Below are 17889 nucleotides of genomic sequence, written 5' to 3'. Positions count from 1 at the left end.
AGCAGCGGATCAGGACTACCAGTATGGTACAGCCCGTATGAAATAAAAGTGCATATACTTTTAATAATAATAGTTTGCTATCTTAAGTGGGCCGGTCTGAGGCATAAAACTCCAGGGCTGAAAATAAGATCCACTCCGGCCCTGATAAATGCCACAGAGAGTTTTTGTTTCCGTTGGTTGGGCTTTATGGGACAAGTTTTCTTTCCAGATATTTACTGCTCAGTCTGTCAGTGGACTCTGTAGCACTCGTTCATGTCTACTGTGTGACTGCGTGTTGAGCAGAGCCTGGATGGAGCGGTAGAGAAGAGAAGGCGTTTGAGACGGTGGGGTGGCGCTAAACAAAAGCGTGATGCGTGACTACGGGGCAGAGCGCAACAGGTTGATGTGATATGAAAAATTACAACAACAAAAAAGTTTAAAGGGCAATACTTTGGAAAGGGATAGGAGTGTTGCACTGTTTGATTTCCATTCACAGAAGAGCAGTAAACTTCATGAGGTAATTTATATTTGCCTACCTCAATCATTGTAAACAGCATACCATTTTATGTAATGTGAATGAAGAGGTTTGAATACACCAAACCTTCCTCAGTATCTAGGTTTTAGTTGTGTAAAACACGTGGTCTCCTTTCTCTGGGTTTGTGATAACTGAAGGAGAGTAGAAGAGATCATGTGTAAATGTGAAGGTCGAACCAGACGCTGATATTGGACCCGTGGTTCTCATGCTCAATCACGGCCCTCTACAAGTCATCTCTGCCTTCATTGGTTTATAAACGTGTCTGAACTCATGATTGGCCCTGAATTTGTATTCCCACTAGTGGGGGTGGAGCCCACGGTAGAGGAGACTCAAAAGCTACTTTCCAGCAACTTGCAGTCAGAAGGCAGCAGCTTTCAAACAGGTACTGTACCCTCCTTTTTAACTTCTCTTGCAGAGAGCCTCCGTTAGCTTGTTGAGGTCTGCGCCTAAAGAATTAGATGCATATTTTTAGACATTTTCAAAGCTAGAGTTTCAGGTTGCTGAGTGAATGCATGTGTCAGAGTTGTGTTTAATATGAAATAAAGTCAGAATACTTCAGAGTCAGGATGTGATCACAGTGCACTTGTCTTGCCAAACGAGAGAAAGTGCCGTGTCCTCCAGAGAGTATTCTTCTAATGATATCCTGCCAAGCAATTATGTCACATTGCTTACCCCCTTTATCCATTTTCCGTCGCTCTATAACATTGGATTGACCTTATGAGCTTCTGTACTGCGACCTGTCAAGAATGATACTGTGCTCATCAGCCAAGAGGAGCTTTTGTCTTGGCACTGAATTCTGGCGCCGAACATCCCTCCACTGATCTATAAATAGTATCATTACCGCTGACCCAAACGGTATGCAGCCTCCAATCTGAGCAGCAAAAGTCAAAACTCGGTCGCACCCAGATAGAAATGCTGTAGGTGAGAGTTGTGCGACTGGTTGACTGACTGGTTGACTCTAACCCCCCCACTGACCTGAATTAACGGAAGCAATCATGTCCTCGCCACACTCCTCTATTTTTAGGAGCTGTCTCCTAGACACCATGTCACATGGCAAAGTGGAGCTACGCTTTGACCTTCCATATACTGACTCTAATTGCCGATACATTTAATGCTGGGCATAGATTACTAGAAATTAGGTTTTTCCTGCATCCTAAAGCCACTGGGATACATCAACTGGGCTACTCAAGCCTTTTTTTTTTTACCAGATGAATTCGTCATTAAACTAAACAACTGCTTCTCAATGTTCCAATTACTGGAACATAAAGTCAGAGAAATCTCCAGTAACCAGGTTGTTCTTCCAACCGTTCCTGTTCACCATGCACCTGCCTAATTCTGTCAGCGTCACAGGAGGGTTGGTGTGCGAGACAAAGGGAGCGGCTACATCGTGGAAAACCGGTCACCAGCCTGTTCATCCTTGGGCGAAAAACCCCCAGATCTGTTCATTTTCCCTTCCAACCCAGGCCAACAGGCGTGTTTTCAAACTGTGAGAGGAAACCGGAGTATCCGGAGAAAAGTCTTGTGTGTACATGGAGAAAATGCCAACTCTAGGTTGTTCCAAAAACCTTAGAAAAACTATTTGTCAGCAAGTAGAAAATCAAACATTCCCATGTCAACATTTGGAATTCATGAACCTGAATAACCAAAAACCGTTTGACCCAGGAGCTTATCTTATCTCCACTGGGTTTTTTTCTCTCTAAATTTATGAGCCGTCTGATGGAAAAAATGGAAGCTATTATTTAGCTTGCAGAAGCATTTAAAAATGTATCAAAATATCAATACAATAGGACGTGTAAATGAAAAAGATCTAATGTATAAACTTCATTTGTGTGTCCTGTGAATGTTTTGTTGCTTTAGAGTTGTCATTTTTTTTTATGTGGTTTATGTTTTTCTCTAGTCTTTCCTCTGGTTGTGATTCCCATTTTCCTCAGATCTACCTTGAATCTTCTGTGTTCTTCTGGCTGCCGTTATTTAGTTTAGCATGTTCTGGTGTAATTATTGGTTGTTGTTTCCCATGTTCCTCAGCCTCTGGACACGAGTTTATGTTTGACTGCATGATCGATTGAGTCATCACAGAAACTTACATCTTTTAAATTGTCACTTAACACTGGCTTATGATTATTTAAAAGTTGCAATTTGCACAGAAATAATAGCAATTGTACGGTGGCCCAGAGGTGTCACCGCTAATACAACAGCCGCAACACAATTACAAAAGCCACAACAGAAATTACAAAAGCCACAACGGAAATATAAAACTACAACGGAAGTGACGCAACAGTTGGTCGTTATACACATATACATAAGAGTAGACGGGTCATTGGGCGGGTTCTGCCTATGCTGCGATGCATCAGAGCGTCCGCCATCTTAAATGTGGCAAATCTGCAGTTACTCAGTCACTGAGTAACTGCAGATTTGAAGTATCCCTCTGATACTTAAGTATCAGAGGGACTTTAATCTCTGAATATACTTTGTATTCATAGTATTTTTGTTTTTGTAATATTACAAGTTTATTTTTGTATCCCTTTAGCTTCTTTCTCCTGAATTTATTCTCATAAAGAATAAAAATATTTAAAATAATCTAACCTGGCCCTATTACTCCAGGAGTGAAATAATTCTGCAAACTGTGACTATTCTGGAAATGTTCCCTCTTAATTCTCATAATATGACGTGTGTTTATTTTTTTTTTTTTTTTTTTTTTTACTTTATTGAGCTAGGACATTTTTTCTCTTATTAGTAATTTTATCTCTTTAATACTCCCCCAAAATGTCTGTTCCTAAAGGTTCACATGTGACATGGTTTTATCAAATAATGAAGACCACAATGTGTAGATTTAACAAATTGATCCTTATATTCATAACACATACACATATACACACACAAATATATATATATATATATATATATATATATATATATATATATATATATATATATATATATATATATATATATATATATATATATATATATATATATATATATATATATATAAGGCAGATACAAGTAGTGAAATCAGCCAGAATACATTTCCATGCAGCACAGGAATGAGGCATCTTCTCTGATTCACGTTCACAATAGCACTCAATTTTTTTCTGCCACATACAATATGGCGGTGACGTTGACGTGCGAACCTGCGCCCTATGACGTCGTATATGATGTCTGTGTTTATACCACTGAGCTATATTATACACTGGAGTGCTAATCACCGTCTGTTTGAACGAGTCGCTTTGAAGCCACCAGCCGCCATATTGGTACTCCCTATTTCCCCCCAATAACCAGGGAATATGTGTGCTACAGCATCGAATAACGAGGATTTTCTCATGTTCAGGGGGGGGGCTTAAGACTTTTAAAATGTCAAATGCCATATACTTTTATGTTATGTTCTAAAAAATATCAAGTACTGAGAAAGTCATGTGCTGAAATATTTAGCATTTTATTCATTTAAATATATATGTTTAACATTTATAAATATATAAATAATAATATACAAAAACATATATTTACATATGTGTATACATATATATACATATATACATATACACATACTTATATATACATATATATACATTTAATATGAATAACATGTAAAATATTTCGGCACCTAATTTCCTAGTAGTTGATAGTGTTGGTACATCCACTGACTGTAGAATTACCTGTGAAACGTTTTCACACAGCCAGAAAACTGCTTGTTGTTGCAACCAAATCCTATGGTATTCTGTGAGAGTAGGGAGGAGCAAGATGGCGGCCAGTGACTTCAGTTTTTCGGCAAAATCAGCACTCCAGTGTATTATATAGCTCAGTGGTTTATACATGACGGCAGAAGAAGAAGAAGGTAACCCGGCAAAAAAACCAAAGAAGAAGGAGCTTTTTCATTGTGGACTCACAAGCAAATATTGCCCGTTTGATAAGTAAGTAAAACATTTTTTTAGTTATATGTGGTGCAGGTGTACCGCTATGCCAGAGAGTGGGTTTACTGACAACTTCAAGTTTGTTAACCCTGTAAAGAAAGAAACGTTGCATTTTAGATTTGCGAGTCAGTGGTTACCATGGAAACGAGTCAGACAATTTCGGATGACTTGCTTAGCGACATTATGGTGCATAAAACGGATAATTTATCACTCAGAAACTCCCGAACTGGAAGTTATAACTCCAACTGTATTATACTTTGGTTAAATTGTTTAAATCGTCTCCAGCCTCACTGAGTTGCTCTTTACAGTTCATAATTGAAAGAAATCACAGCGCAATCGAAAGGTAGTTGTTTTTTGTTATTGCCGATGTTGCTTTTTCCTTTTCCTTTAGCAGAAGACTCCTCTTACCCAGATGCAGCACAGAGCGCCAGAGTGATGCCTGTGGTCATCAATCTCTACAACGCCTCCCTCAGTGATTCAGACACCAACATTTATTCATTTATTCATTTTTTTTCTTTTGCACATAGTCATTATCACTTTAATTTAGATCTATATATAGATAAATCTAAATTAAAGTGATAGTGTGACGATGTGCAAAAACAAACAAACAAACAAAAAAATAAAAAATAAATAAATACAAATATACAAATTGTACTTTTAATTTCCTAAGCAACCTGTTATTGCATTTCAGATTCAAGAATGGACTTGGTACTTCGCAGCCCTGCAGCAATTTCCTATGGCGCTGACTCCTGTCTTGTGCCATTCTGAGAAAAAGTTATGTGGACATCGAAAATCTCTTCCGACCAGAGCTTAGTCCAGATGGCAGCAACCAGAGAGTCCAGGGGCCCCGTTCTTCGTACGTTGCTTAAAACATCCAAGATGACTTCATCCGGCTAATCATGATCCGGCTAACTGGGTTCTTCCAACACACCTGTTGTTTACGATTAGTATGGCTGGATTGAGTTATCTGAGATAACTGCGCGTTCATGCGTTTGTTTAAAAGGGGAAACGTATCGATAGTAGAAACAATGATCAGCAGCGCTGCTATTGGCTGTTCAGCATGGCCAAAGAACGCCCACAGTTTTTCTCCCAAGCAGAACATGAGCTTTTAATGGAAGGTTATGTCGTTATGTGAGTCATTAATTAAAACACCTCAAAATCTGCTAAAGCCAGGAGAGAGGGCTGGCAAAAAGCAGCAGACAAATTAATGTGTAAATACTGTCCATGGTAGATGTTTCTATCACTTTCTACAGTATGAATTTTTGCTTTTTAATAATTTCATATTTACTTTGTTCCTTTATATCAGAGCCTCCACGGGACCCACTAGAACATGGGGACAAGTAAAAGTGAAATACAAGAATATTCTACAAAATGGTAGCCTTTAATTATTATACTTTATTTTAAAAAGGCACTTGTTATGTCAAGAGATCCAAATTTCGGTGTCATTCCTTAGACACTGGAAGTAAAGGACACATGCAAACTGGGAATTTTAACAAAAAAAAAAACAATCTTTATCCATAAAAAATGAAGTTCTTCCTTTTCCAAGTCATCCACAGTTTACACGGTAAAACTGTATTGCTCCGTGTCTAGATAATCCATCCATAGTTTTTTTTCTAATTCAATATACGGCTCGACAGGAAGCAACCCTTTCAAAGTAAAACTAAACTTCACAATAAAATGGCCTGAACAAATCTTCTTATTGAATATGATAAAAATAAAAAGCAAACCATCATACAAATAACTTAAATATTTTCTATTTATGGCTCCAACATCACTTTTTCCTCTTTAAAAGCCACTGTTAAATGATGTGTTTGTCTGTTTATAACAGCCACCAAGAAAAATCTCTCTACAATTACACCGTCGCGCTGCGCTAAAGGATGCTGTCTATTGCGCAATACGTGATTAATTCGAAAAACTCAGCAAATTATTCTTGCACCTTCCACAACAGGTTGCTGTCGTAAAAATGGACATGGCTGCGACAGACTTCCCATCTCCTCCGCTTATACAGCTGCAATCTAATCCTGTTTACATGAAATAAGCCTGCTCTGGAGCAGGTTTAAGCTGGCGCACATGTTGCTATGACAACAAGTGCAGGATGTCTTTCGAAGAACCAAACGATCCAAGATCATGCCAAATCGTCAACAATGAAATCCTGCTAACGAGTTAGCGACGTACGAAGAACGGACCCCTGATCTGTAAAAGTTTTGGATTCTAGTTGTGTGGGTTCTATGTGTGTGTGTATACATATATTAGTTCTACTGCATTAGTTTGTTCCCAAATTTCTATGTTTTGTTGTATAGTTTGGTTTGAAAGACAACACAATGTTTCAATGATATCGTTGAAAACAACTGTTTATAACATTCTTTATTTTGTCATTTTAAGCAACAGTTGCTGTATTGCTTGTAAAAAAATAAAAAATAAACAAAACCTTAATGACTTTTCTGTTTACATTGTATTCAAAGTTATGAAAAGGGTTGTTGATTATTTTACAGTCTTAATATTTTATAGATCAGCCATGTTCTTCAGAGTGTAGATTTGTACAGCAGCTTCCCACTGAAGAGGTGGTGACAAACCACTTTGTCGCTGCAGTTCTTCAAAGCAATTTTCCTGTTCGTCATCATCATCACTTTGAGTTCCTGCCGCGGGCATTAGAGTGTTTAACTGGCTCAAGGCTTGTGCAGATGCAGGGAATCCACAATTTCTGCCGTTGAATCTGAGGAAGTACGAAAAAAAGTCCACATTTACTGACAGTTGCAAAAATTAAGCTTAGTTGTGAGATTTGGAACTCACTACCATCTCATTTTAAGATCTCAACTCACATTATTTCCATTGTGGCTATTTCTGTTGCGGCTCTTGTATTAGCGGTGACACCTCTGGGCCACCGTACGATTGGCTTATTTTGTGAAGTGGCACAGAGATGATTGCCATACCTTACTCATTGCTTTTGTGCTGTTTTGTTGTTTTTCTCTTTATTCGTGTCTCCAGCTCTTCTTCTACTGACCTATACTTGAGGTACACTTCTGGAGGAAAGATGTCAGGCTCCTTCAGGCGTCTGATCTCCGGCCGCAACACTGCGGTGCTGCTGGCCAGCTTGGGGGCAGGGACGATGGCCACTGGTGTGTTGCTGAATGAGAACGGCTCTCTTGCAGCCGAGGCGAAGAAGAAGCTCTACCCTCCCAGGTAAGACGGGGCGACCTCGGCACAGCTACCTTGGATGGCCTTGATGAGTGGGTGAATACATCAACATCGGCCCCGATAACAACGAAAACGTTTCCATTTCCTAGAAGCATGACCCTCAGCTAAAAAGGACATGAAAGAGCAGTTTGTTACCTTATTCAGGGGCGATGAGCACATTATGAGGCTCAGCTGGATGAACTGCAGCAGCAGACAGTGAGAGTGGCTGATTATCTGACACGATGAAGGAGTGCAGGGGGTCATGGCTGACGCAATGGCAAATGCCTGCATGACCAGTGACCCTCTCAGGTTTCATCTCCGCTACCTTTGACTTACTTTCTCTTAAAGTCTCAGATCCCGTACTATGCCCTGCACCTTCTCCATTACCTAGCCTAACTATGGATGGGAAACAACTTCAAGGAAAACTTTGACCCAATAAGCCCTGACAACGAAAGGATTTATTTGCTCTGTCATAAGAAAACTTACAGTGTGGATTGGGAATAGGAACCCTCATGCTGAAAGACTCACCTTCTCATTAAACAGGTGTTTTCCAGGACAGGACATAAGAAGTCAGAGGGTTTGATGGGGGCTCAAAAACAGTTTTAAATCATATATGACCCTCCCAGCGAACGCATTTCTGAGCTGCTAAAAAACAACGAGACAGTTTGGATCTCTCTCACCACCAAAAAAAAAAAAAAAGTGTACAAGGAAATACCTTTTGCAAACATGATGTTCTGTCATTTCAGAGGCGTTGCAAACACTTGAATGTGGAACAAGTGCCATTCAAGAGTTTCTGCCAGTACATTGTGGCCTCAGTACGTCACAGGAAACATACTGCACCGTGCACATGTTTTAGGTTACGCAGATACAGCTATAACTCATCATGGAAGGTAGAGCTTTTTTTTTTATTTTTGACACCATGTGGGGTAAACTGAGGAGAAAAATAGTACATATGCCTTTCAGAAAAAGTTTAAACTAATGACCTCTCCCTGACTGACATGCAGCATGTGTGGGTCTACAGCAGGGGTGTCCAGAGTACGCCCTGGGGGTAACGTCCGGCCCCTGGACTGATGGAGTGTGGCCCCCACCTGCAATTCAAGGTTGATTTGGCCCACCAACACAGGTGGTTGATGCAAAAAGAAGAAAAATTGAGGCCAAAAGAATTTTCAAACTGGACGGCCAGCTTTTAAGAAGGCAAACAAGCAAAACCCTATTTAACTTCTGATTTACAGGTCCCCTTCCCACAGAAAATCTGACTAATGTGTTTAATTCAAATATTGCATGCTCATATTCTGTGCAGCAGGTCAAGAGAAAATTAACTCTCTAATTTTTGGGGTATTTCATTGTTTTTTCCTTTTCTTTTTGAATATATATTTTATTTGACAGTGGTGCAGTAGAGTTGTCCTACAATTGTCAGGTTGCTGGTTCGATCCCCCGCTCAGACTGTCTCTGTCGTTGTGTCCTCGGGCAAGACACTTCACCCGCATTGCCTGCTGGCGGTGGTCAGAGGGTCCGGCGGTGCCGGTGTATGGCAGCCTCGCCTCTGTCAGTCTGCCCCAGGGCAGCTGTGGCTACTAACATAGCTCACCACCGTCAGGGTGTGAATGACTGACTGTAGTGTAAAGTGCTTTGGTGTTGTCGGACTAGTTAAAGCGCTATACAAGTGCAAACCATTTACCATTTTGGTCCTTGCAGACTTTTGACTTGACAAATTTGGCACAGGTGATGAAAAGTTTGGACACCCCTCCTCTACAGTATTACTTATGAAATATTTAAAGAGCTATACTGTTATTTATTACTAAATTGCCTTACTGATATCTTAAAGCGTTGCCAGAATTAATGGACTCCTCTCAAAAGAAAACACAGAAAATACATCAGATGACATTAGTAACAATAACAATAAAAAAAATCAGTCACTCCAAAAGGTGGTAACTAATTACATTTACTCAGTTACATTTTCTAGAGAGATACATGTACATTTTAAAAAGTGTTAAAGTGAGACTTCTTCTTTGTACACCAGCTTTGTTGTTTTAATGGTATTTTTTATCTGCTGAGCTCATTGAACCGTTTGGAGGTCAAGTGAACATGCAGGAAACAGTGGAAATTGTCATTGGAAGTACTTTACACTGTTCTAACATACTGTATATAGATTAACTGCTGTAAGTATTGCTTTCATTTGTGTTATGTTGAAAACAAAACAGAAAAGTGTTCCTCCTGTCTGAATTTTTTTATTTTTATAATTGTTATTTTTATTTTATTTTAGTCTTTAAAATATCAGATATTATTTGTGCTTTATATGTTTGTCTTTCAGATTACGTCACTTTAAAATATTAAGTCAGATATTATGATTAGTTAATTAAGTAGCCTTCCTACTAAATACATTTTTTTTTACTTCTGCTTGAATAATGTCTTGGTTGACTACTTTTTAGCTTTACTTAAGTAAAAATATGTTGAAGTAGTGCTACACTTACGTGAGTCCAGTTTTTTGTTTGCATTACCCATCCCCGGTGGCGCCTCGTCTAAAAGACTCCTGCTTGAGCTCTACTAGGAAGATAGAACATTTTACATCTGTCCTTAAATCACTGTACTGGTTCTCTGATACTTAAAATCTTGTTATTGCTCTATGAGGCACTGAATGATCTTTGACCCAACTCAATCTTAGAGTTACTGTTAGGTAAAACCATCTAAGACTCCTCAGGTTATCAGAGACTTACTCACTTAATGTATTCCTAGGTCCAAAACCAAACAATGTTGGGCAGGATTTAGTTACTAAGCGCCTTGTTTCTGGAACTAACATCTTGAAAATCTGAGATATGCAGAAGCTGCTGGCTCCTTAAATCAGGACCAGATTTAATATTGTTGTAAATGCCGATGCTTTTCCAGTCACTGTATTAACTGCTTCTTATGCATATTGTGCCTCTATGTTCAACCAATTTCTTTTAATTATTTTATTTTAGTCATTTTATTTAAAAAGTATTAAAACTAAGCCTCTGGGGGCTGGGGCTTAAGGCGTTTTCATGAATTTTGCTCAAAATTTCATGCTTAAATCTAATTACTAGGGGTGTAAATCACCAGCCTTAACACAGTGCAATGTTATATTGATTTGTTTGGAAGAGGATATGATGTTTGCTGATATCACAAGGTCAATGCAATCAGTATGATGCAATATTATCTGCCCATCTAGTACTATTATTTACACTGATATCAACTCACACAAAAAAATATGATTTGACCATTTTATTTCTAAGCTCTTACAAGTATCAGGCATTTAAATAAAACAGTTTTAAAATATTAATAGATCACCTGTTCACTATAGTCTTATTCCTGAATTTCAAAATAAAGGTGTGTCTTAAAAATGATGATATGGATCTATATTTCAATTTTGCATTGATATAATTGGATCATTAGTTATCTCATCAATATATCAATGTGGATCGATGTGTTGTTACACCCTTACGAATTATATTTTCTGCATCAATTACAAACTCCATTTAAACATATACATGTGTGGAATCTCCAGAAATGTCACAATTGTTTGAAAAATGTAATTATTAAATTAAAGATTATTGAAATAGGTTGTAATTGCTGAAATGTTACATTCCTCCCCAAGTAATGGGGTCTAGGATGGACTGGGGCTTAAGATTTAGTTTCTGGAAAGCATTTTTAATTTCCTTGTGCATAACTGTAACTATACAACCATACCATTGCTTTTTCTTAAGGTATATGAATCTGGATGGGATAGGAACTATGTAATTCTCAAGTTTGAATCAGGAATAATCCACCAAAAAGAGATCATCTGACAACTTTTCATCTCTGAATGCTCCCTCCGTCCTCCCCAACAGCTCCGACTTCCCTGACCTGAGGAAACACAACAACTGCATGGCCGCAGCTCTGACTCCAGCAGTTTATGCTAAACTGAGGGACAAGTTGACTCCCAACAATTGGACCCTTGACCAGTGCATCCAAACTGGGGTTGACAACCCTGGTCACCCTTTCATCAAGACAGTGGGCTGTGTTGCTGGTGACGAGGAAAGCTATGAGGTAACGAAATCACAAGTAATATGAAGGCCAAGAAAGATGATCATTTATTTGAAAGAATAGCAAATCATGATGTGAGTCCCACAGATGAGTAGGGGAATTGAAAAAGTGTAGCTTCATGGCTCAATCTACAATAACCCAAATGTTTATTGGTGGAGAACTCAATCAAAGTGATCAATTTTTAAGCATGGTCTTTGACCACAGTAGATGTTTTCAAAATATTCCCCATCATTGTTGAATTCAGTTCTGATGCTACGCCGATGACATCCAAGTTTATATCTTCAAACCAAAAACTGGCTTCACTTCTATCACATTTCGCAGTTGTCTTTGTAAAATCAAAAGATACCTAAGAGAGAGGTAGTTCTCGTCCTTGACTCAAGAACAAAACTGCACCCTTTCATCAATTTGTCTTTTTAAAAAGTCCATTACACATTTCCTACATTAGATAAAACCATTTCACTAGCCTATATTGCAGGTACATTGAGGTTGACAGAGGTATATTTGGTTGCATCCAAAATACAGATGTTCCTTTTCCTTTCAGAACTACACCACAATGTCAGTTTAGAGTTTTAATACATGACAAGTTTTTGTAATGGCCACTTCTAACCATTAAGTTTGTTGTCCTTAAACCACCTCATTAATCATTTTGAACTATGCCTAGGCTCACTGTCAGTTTGGACTTCCTGGCTGATGTCTAGAGATGTTACTTAATTGTTTCCAAATGATGTTCTTTCCTAATGACGCCATCTGCTTTGAGAAGTGGAAAACTCCCTGCGTCAGCATAACACCCAGAGAACATGATGCTGCCGCCCCCATACATCAGTCAGGATAGTGCAAACAGCTTTTCAAGCTTACCCCTTTTTTTCTGTAAAATTAACAATGGTCAACTTCCAAACTTTAATTTTAGCTTCATCGGACCAAAGAACATGTTTCCAATAATTAATGTGTTTCTTCCTGAGCCCTTTTGCAAGCTGTATTCTGTCTCTTTTTTTACCTTTAAATTCAAGGAATGGCTTCTTCCTTGCTAAGTGGCATTTCAGTCAATGTTGGTGCAGCCCTTGTTTCACTGAGGAGCATCTTTACAGGGTCTTTTATGGGTTCTCTGGGTTTATATACACGTTTTGTTCCTGAGACTCAGATCATTCCTCCTTCTAAGCAGTATGATGGCTAGACACTCCTATGCTGTTTGTACCTGCATAGAGATGTTTTCAACGTGGTCTCTTCAGGCATCTGGAAACTGGGCCCAAGGATACCACACTTGTGGAGGTTCACAGCTATCTTACTGTCATGTGAAAATCTTCTGATTTGATGACGTCACACAGGAACCTGCACGTTTGAGGTGTTGTCTTAAAACACATCCACAGAAATGCCTCGGTTTCTGTGAATTAATCAGAAGCATACAGAGCTTTGTTATAACTGCCTGACATTTCCAAAATGGGCTGAAGGCATGATGATTTTTGAGCATGAACATTTCTGATTTGAAAAAAGTACATTTTTAATGTAAATATGTTTTCTCATTATTCTGGCATTTAGACATACAAAATAAAATTGTAATCATAACTAACCTAAAACAGGAAAAGCCTGATTTACAGTGCAAAAACGGAACTAATAATAAGTCAAATTTTCTTGAAATTAGTGTATTTGTCCTTGATTTGAGCAGGTAAATAAGATGATTTGCCAATGGAAAGAGATTTATGCACTTAAAATAGGAACAACTCATCTCCATAGTCTTATTTAGAGGACAGAATATCTAAATATCTTATTTTAGGGGTCGAAATACTCATTCCATTGGCAGATAATCTTATTTACCTGCTCAAATCAAGGACAAATACATTCATTTCAAGAAAATTTGACTTTTTTTAGTTCCGTTTTTGCAGTGTAGACAACGAGAAAAGGTTATGTGTCTTTGGTATTTCTCCTACATGTATTAAGCTTTTAGTTTTGGTGACTGAAGTTCAACTGAAATCTTTTGCCGTTTCTTCCAGGTGTTTGCTGAACTCTTTGACCCGGTCATCAAAGACAGACACAATGGCTACGACCCCAGAACCATGACACACCCCACTGACCTGGATGCCTCCAAGGTTGTACTGCAACTTCAGCGACCCATTCTTTTCCATATCTGCCATATAAACTCATCAGCACCTTGGCTGTCTCCTTCCTCCCTCTGCCTCTAGATAAAGAACGGGATGTTTGATGAGAACTACGTTCTGTCGTCCCGCGTCCGGACGGGTCGCAGTATCCGCGGACTGAGCCTCCCTCCGGCCTGCTCCAGGGCCGAGCGCCGTGAGGTGGAGCGGGTCGTAGTGACAGCTCTGGCTGGTCTGAAGGGAGACCTCGCGGGACGCTACTACAGCCTGGGTGACATGACGGAGAAAGAGCAGCAACAGCTTATTGATGTGAGTCACTGATGGGCCAGATGAATGATCATTTACAGTCAAGCTTTAACACTGCTAATCAAAATGTAGTATTTAAACATTAGGACTAATCATGTTTCGTTTGTTTTTTTGTCAAAGCCAAGCAGCTGAGCGTTCTGATCTCTTAAAGCAACGCATCCTAAACATTAGAAAAACAAAGTCAATGACATGTATCATTGTGAAACTGAGCACTAAACATTGTAGTTTGGTGAGAGTTTATTCATGATTGACTTTTTCACACCGTGTGGACAGTGTGTTTTTTCCCCCCCTCCTGATTGAATGAAATCATCAGTTAAAAACAGCTTTTCACACTTACTCAGGTTGTCATTATCCAATGGTACATTTTGGTCCAGGGTCTGAAACATTTAAGTGGGAGCAAAAAAAAAAAGAAAAAAATGGAAGAGATCCCTGTACCTGCTGATTTAGAGCCTGAGACATGATAACCCACCTCCATGAGGGTCTGCTGTGTTCTCTCTGCCAACTCTTTATCTTTTCATCTGCAGGACCACTTCCTGTTTGACAAACCTGTCTCTCCACTCTTGACGTGCGCCTTCATGGCCAGAGATTGGCCAGATGCCAGGGGGATCTGGTATGGCCCACTCAGCATGGCTGCATGCGCTACTGCTCATTATTTCTTGCTTTAATAGTTGGAGGAACTGTATTTTTTTTTCTGTTCACATTTGGCACATGCTGCACTTCACAAAATTGGTGCTCAGAATAATTCTGCGCCGGTGAGCGTCCAAAAACAAGAAGATATCAAAATGTCTGAGGTGACAGGCGGCGATGAAAGCTTGAGGCGAGGGGAGTTTTGGTTGAGTTTCTGTGGCTGCTTGTCCTCAGGCACAACAATGAGAAGACCTTCCTCATCTGGGTAAATGAGGAAGACCACACCAGAGTCATCTCCATGGAGAAGGGCGGCAACATGAAGAGAGTGTTTGAGAGATTCTGCAGCGGTCTCAAACAGGTAGAGTCTGGGATTTCAACGATCTGCAGGAGTAAATCATCTGTTTTGGTTTGTCTGTGGTAGGGTCTGCTCACCTGGCCTTAGCAGCCTTTTTGTAGGTTGATGGTGTATTTTAATGCAATATGTTGTTCCTTTTATGCAAGTAGTGAATGACAGGCGTGTGTTGGATGACAGGTCGAGCATCTGATCCAGGAGCGAGGCTGGGAATTCATGTGGAACGAGCGTCTGGGATACATTCTCACATGCCCCTCCAACCTGGGCACCGGCCTCCGGGCGGGAGTGCATGTCCGCCTGCCAAAACTCAGCAAGGTGACACGTTAAGATACACCCACTATATTCTTCATTCTTCTTTTATTTTTTGAGGGACTTATCTACATTAGTTAAAACATTTTAAGTATCCAATGTTTTATCTGCCAACGGTATCTATGGTATTTAATATGTGTCAAGAAAATGATACATGGTTTTCAAGATTCTTAAATAAAACCTGAAGCGTGGAATCCTCCTATGTTCAGCCACCTTCGGCTCATTACAGCTGAAGTCTTTTGGGGGGGGGGTTTCTACGAGGCTTATACATTGAGAGAATGGACTTATTGCCCATGCTTTCTAACAAAATAGCTCAAGATCAGTCAGGCTGGATGGATCCTATCTGTAAACGGTGATTTTCAAATACTGACTGAATTTAGCTCTAAGCTTAAACTGAGCCTTTCCAACACACAAACAGTTTTTGGTCTAAATCGTTTCTTGGTAGCTCTGGTCATCTAATATTTTACATCCTCTAAAAAGGTGTTTTCCTTTATTGAACTCCATCTACATCATTCTGCCAAAAGTATTCTCTCACCCGCCTTGACTCCCATATGAACTTTGAGTGTCATCATTCTTAAGCCACAGGGTTTAATATGATGTTGGTCCACCATTTGCAGCCATAACAGCTTCAACTCTTCCAGCAAAACTCTCCACAAGGTCTTGGAGTGTGGTTCTGGGATTTTTTTTCACCATTCTGAAAGCACGTTTGTGAGGTCAGACACTGATGTTGGACGAGAAGAAATCCCAAAGGTTTTCTGTGGGTTGAGGTCAGGACTGTGCAGGCCAGCCAGGGTCATCCACACCAAACTCTCTCATCCATGTTTTTATAGACCTTGCTGTGTGCTCTGGCGTAGTCAGTCATATTGGAAGAGGAGCGGCCGTCTCCAAACTGTTGGCACAAAGCTGGGAGCATGAAATTGTCCAGAATTTCTTTGTCTGCTGAAGCGTTCAGACTTCTTTTCACTAGAACTAAGGGGCCAAGCCAGCTCTTGAAAACCACCCCACACCAGGATCACCCCTCCACCAAACTACACTTATGGCCATGGCCAAACCCAGGCTCCAGCATAATACTCTATGATTATAGCTCCTAACTCCTGCTTTTGTTCCTTGACCTTTCATGTGGTCAACAGAATGCTATGGTGGGAAGGAAAGGAGCTTTGGACTGCTGTGCTGATTTCAGAGCCTTTAACATCGTCATTACATGACAGAAATACACATGGCGAGTCAACCCCAGGCCTACAGCCTTCTGAAATTGATAAGGGATATCCTATGCTAAATTAGTCATGAGAGGAAGCATACAGGCTCCTTTTCCTACCTCCTTCCTTTGGGCAGCACTTATCATGGCGACCTGCTGATGCACTTCAGCTTTGGTTAAAGAGTCCTTACTCTATAAGGGCATTTGGATGGACGCCCAGATGGAGAACGCGCCTCCTTTGCTCTAGAGTCCAGTGGCAGCGTGCTCTACACCACTGCATCCAATCCTTTGCATTCCACCTGCCGATGTATGGCGTGGACGCAGCTGCTAATTCCATGAAGCTCTCTACACACTGTTCTGGAGCTAATCTGAAGGCCACATAAAGTTTACAGGCCTGTAGGTGAACTGCTGTCGTTCCACTGATGGTTGACCGTGGCATATTTAGGAACGAGGACATTTCCTGACTGAACATGTAGCTCAGGCAGTATCCTCTCACAGAACCACGCTGGAGTTCACTGAGCTCCTGAGAGTGATCGGTTCTTTCACAAATGTTTGTAGATGCAATTTTCTTCTCCCATACAGGACTCATTGAGGGACAAAATACCAACCGACAAAAAAACCAAAACCACTGCGTTGTGATATGTTTTTAGTCATTTAGCCTCAAACATTACAGAATGTTGAACTTTGCAGTATTCCTTTTCTAAAACTGCCTAAAACGTGTCATTTTCATGTACAGAAAGCAAAACATCCCAATTCAATTTATTTGGTTTAACTTTACGATTTGTGTCACAATTTGCTCTGCAGGACCCACGTTTCAATAAAATCCTCGACAATCTACGGCTGCAGAAGAGAGGCACGGGCGGAGTTGACACGGCAGCCACCGGAGACACCTTTGACCTTTCCAACCTCGACCGTCTGGGCAAATCTGAGGTGAGCCTCGGCTTTCTGTTTCCAGATCCTGCATGAATTATCCGTGTCAGGGTTCAGCCCACGCAGACCGAGCTGCCATTTTGCAGCGGAAGTGACGTTTGCCGTTTGCGTTTAGGTGGAGCTGGTTCAGCTGGTGGTCAATGGGGTCAACTACCTGATTGACTGTGAGAAGAAGCTGGAAAAGGGTCAGGACATCCAGATCCCAGCTCCTCTTGTTCAGTTCAAGAAGTGAGAGCCGAAGCTGCGCGTGCTAGCAGGAGATCGAGCGTGATGGAGAACCTTGGCACCACTACAGAGGTTGACGTCTGTCTCAGAGATTGTAAATCTTCAGGGTACAAAGATCTTTAACATGACCTGCAGAAAAGTCTACCTCAAGTAAAGGATCACCCTGACTTTAATTAAAAAACAACTATTTAACAAGCTGGCTGTAATTTCATTTTGTCTATTGC

The 17889-nt window shown here is 40.2% G+C and overlaps 1 protein-coding gene and 1 long non-coding RNA gene across 2 annotated transcripts; one reads left to right on the top strand and one right to left on the bottom strand.

Annotated features, from left to right (window-relative positions):
- Nucleotides 1-815: 815 nt before the first annotated feature.
- Nucleotides 816-17860, top strand: ckmt2a (creatine kinase, mitochondrial 2a (sarcomeric)). The gene is made up of 10 exons (XM_012849768.3): nt 816-896; nt 7408-7602; nt 11439-11637; nt 13620-13715; nt 13809-14030; nt 14552-14637; nt 14889-15012; nt 15187-15321; nt 17315-17440; nt 17556-17860. The coding sequence occupies exons 2-10, from the start codon at nt 7454-7456 to the stop codon at nt 17670-17672; spliced, it is 1254 nt and encodes a 417-aa protein (XP_012705222.2). The 5' UTR covers nt 816-896; nt 7408-7453; the 3' UTR covers nt 17673-17860.
- LOC110366664 lies at nt 6878-7411 on the bottom strand. The gene is made up of 2 exons (XR_002426868.2): nt 7242-7411; nt 6878-7135 (listed from the first exon to the last, which is right to left on the bottom strand). It is a non-coding gene; the product is annotated as an uncharacterized LOC110366664 (long non-coding RNA).
- Nucleotides 17861-17889: the final 29 nt, after the last annotated feature.

The sequence above is a fragment of the Fundulus heteroclitus genome, chromosome 8 (assembly GCF_011125445.2).
Source record: "Fundulus heteroclitus isolate FHET01 chromosome 8, MU-UCD_Fhet_4.1, whole genome shotgun sequence".
In the NCBI taxonomy this organism is placed as follows: domain Eukaryota; kingdom Metazoa; phylum Chordata; class Actinopteri; order Cyprinodontiformes; family Fundulidae; genus Fundulus; species Fundulus heteroclitus.
The sequence above is the reverse complement of the archived record's forward strand: the minus strand, read 5'-3'. Positions and strand labels throughout refer to the sequence as shown.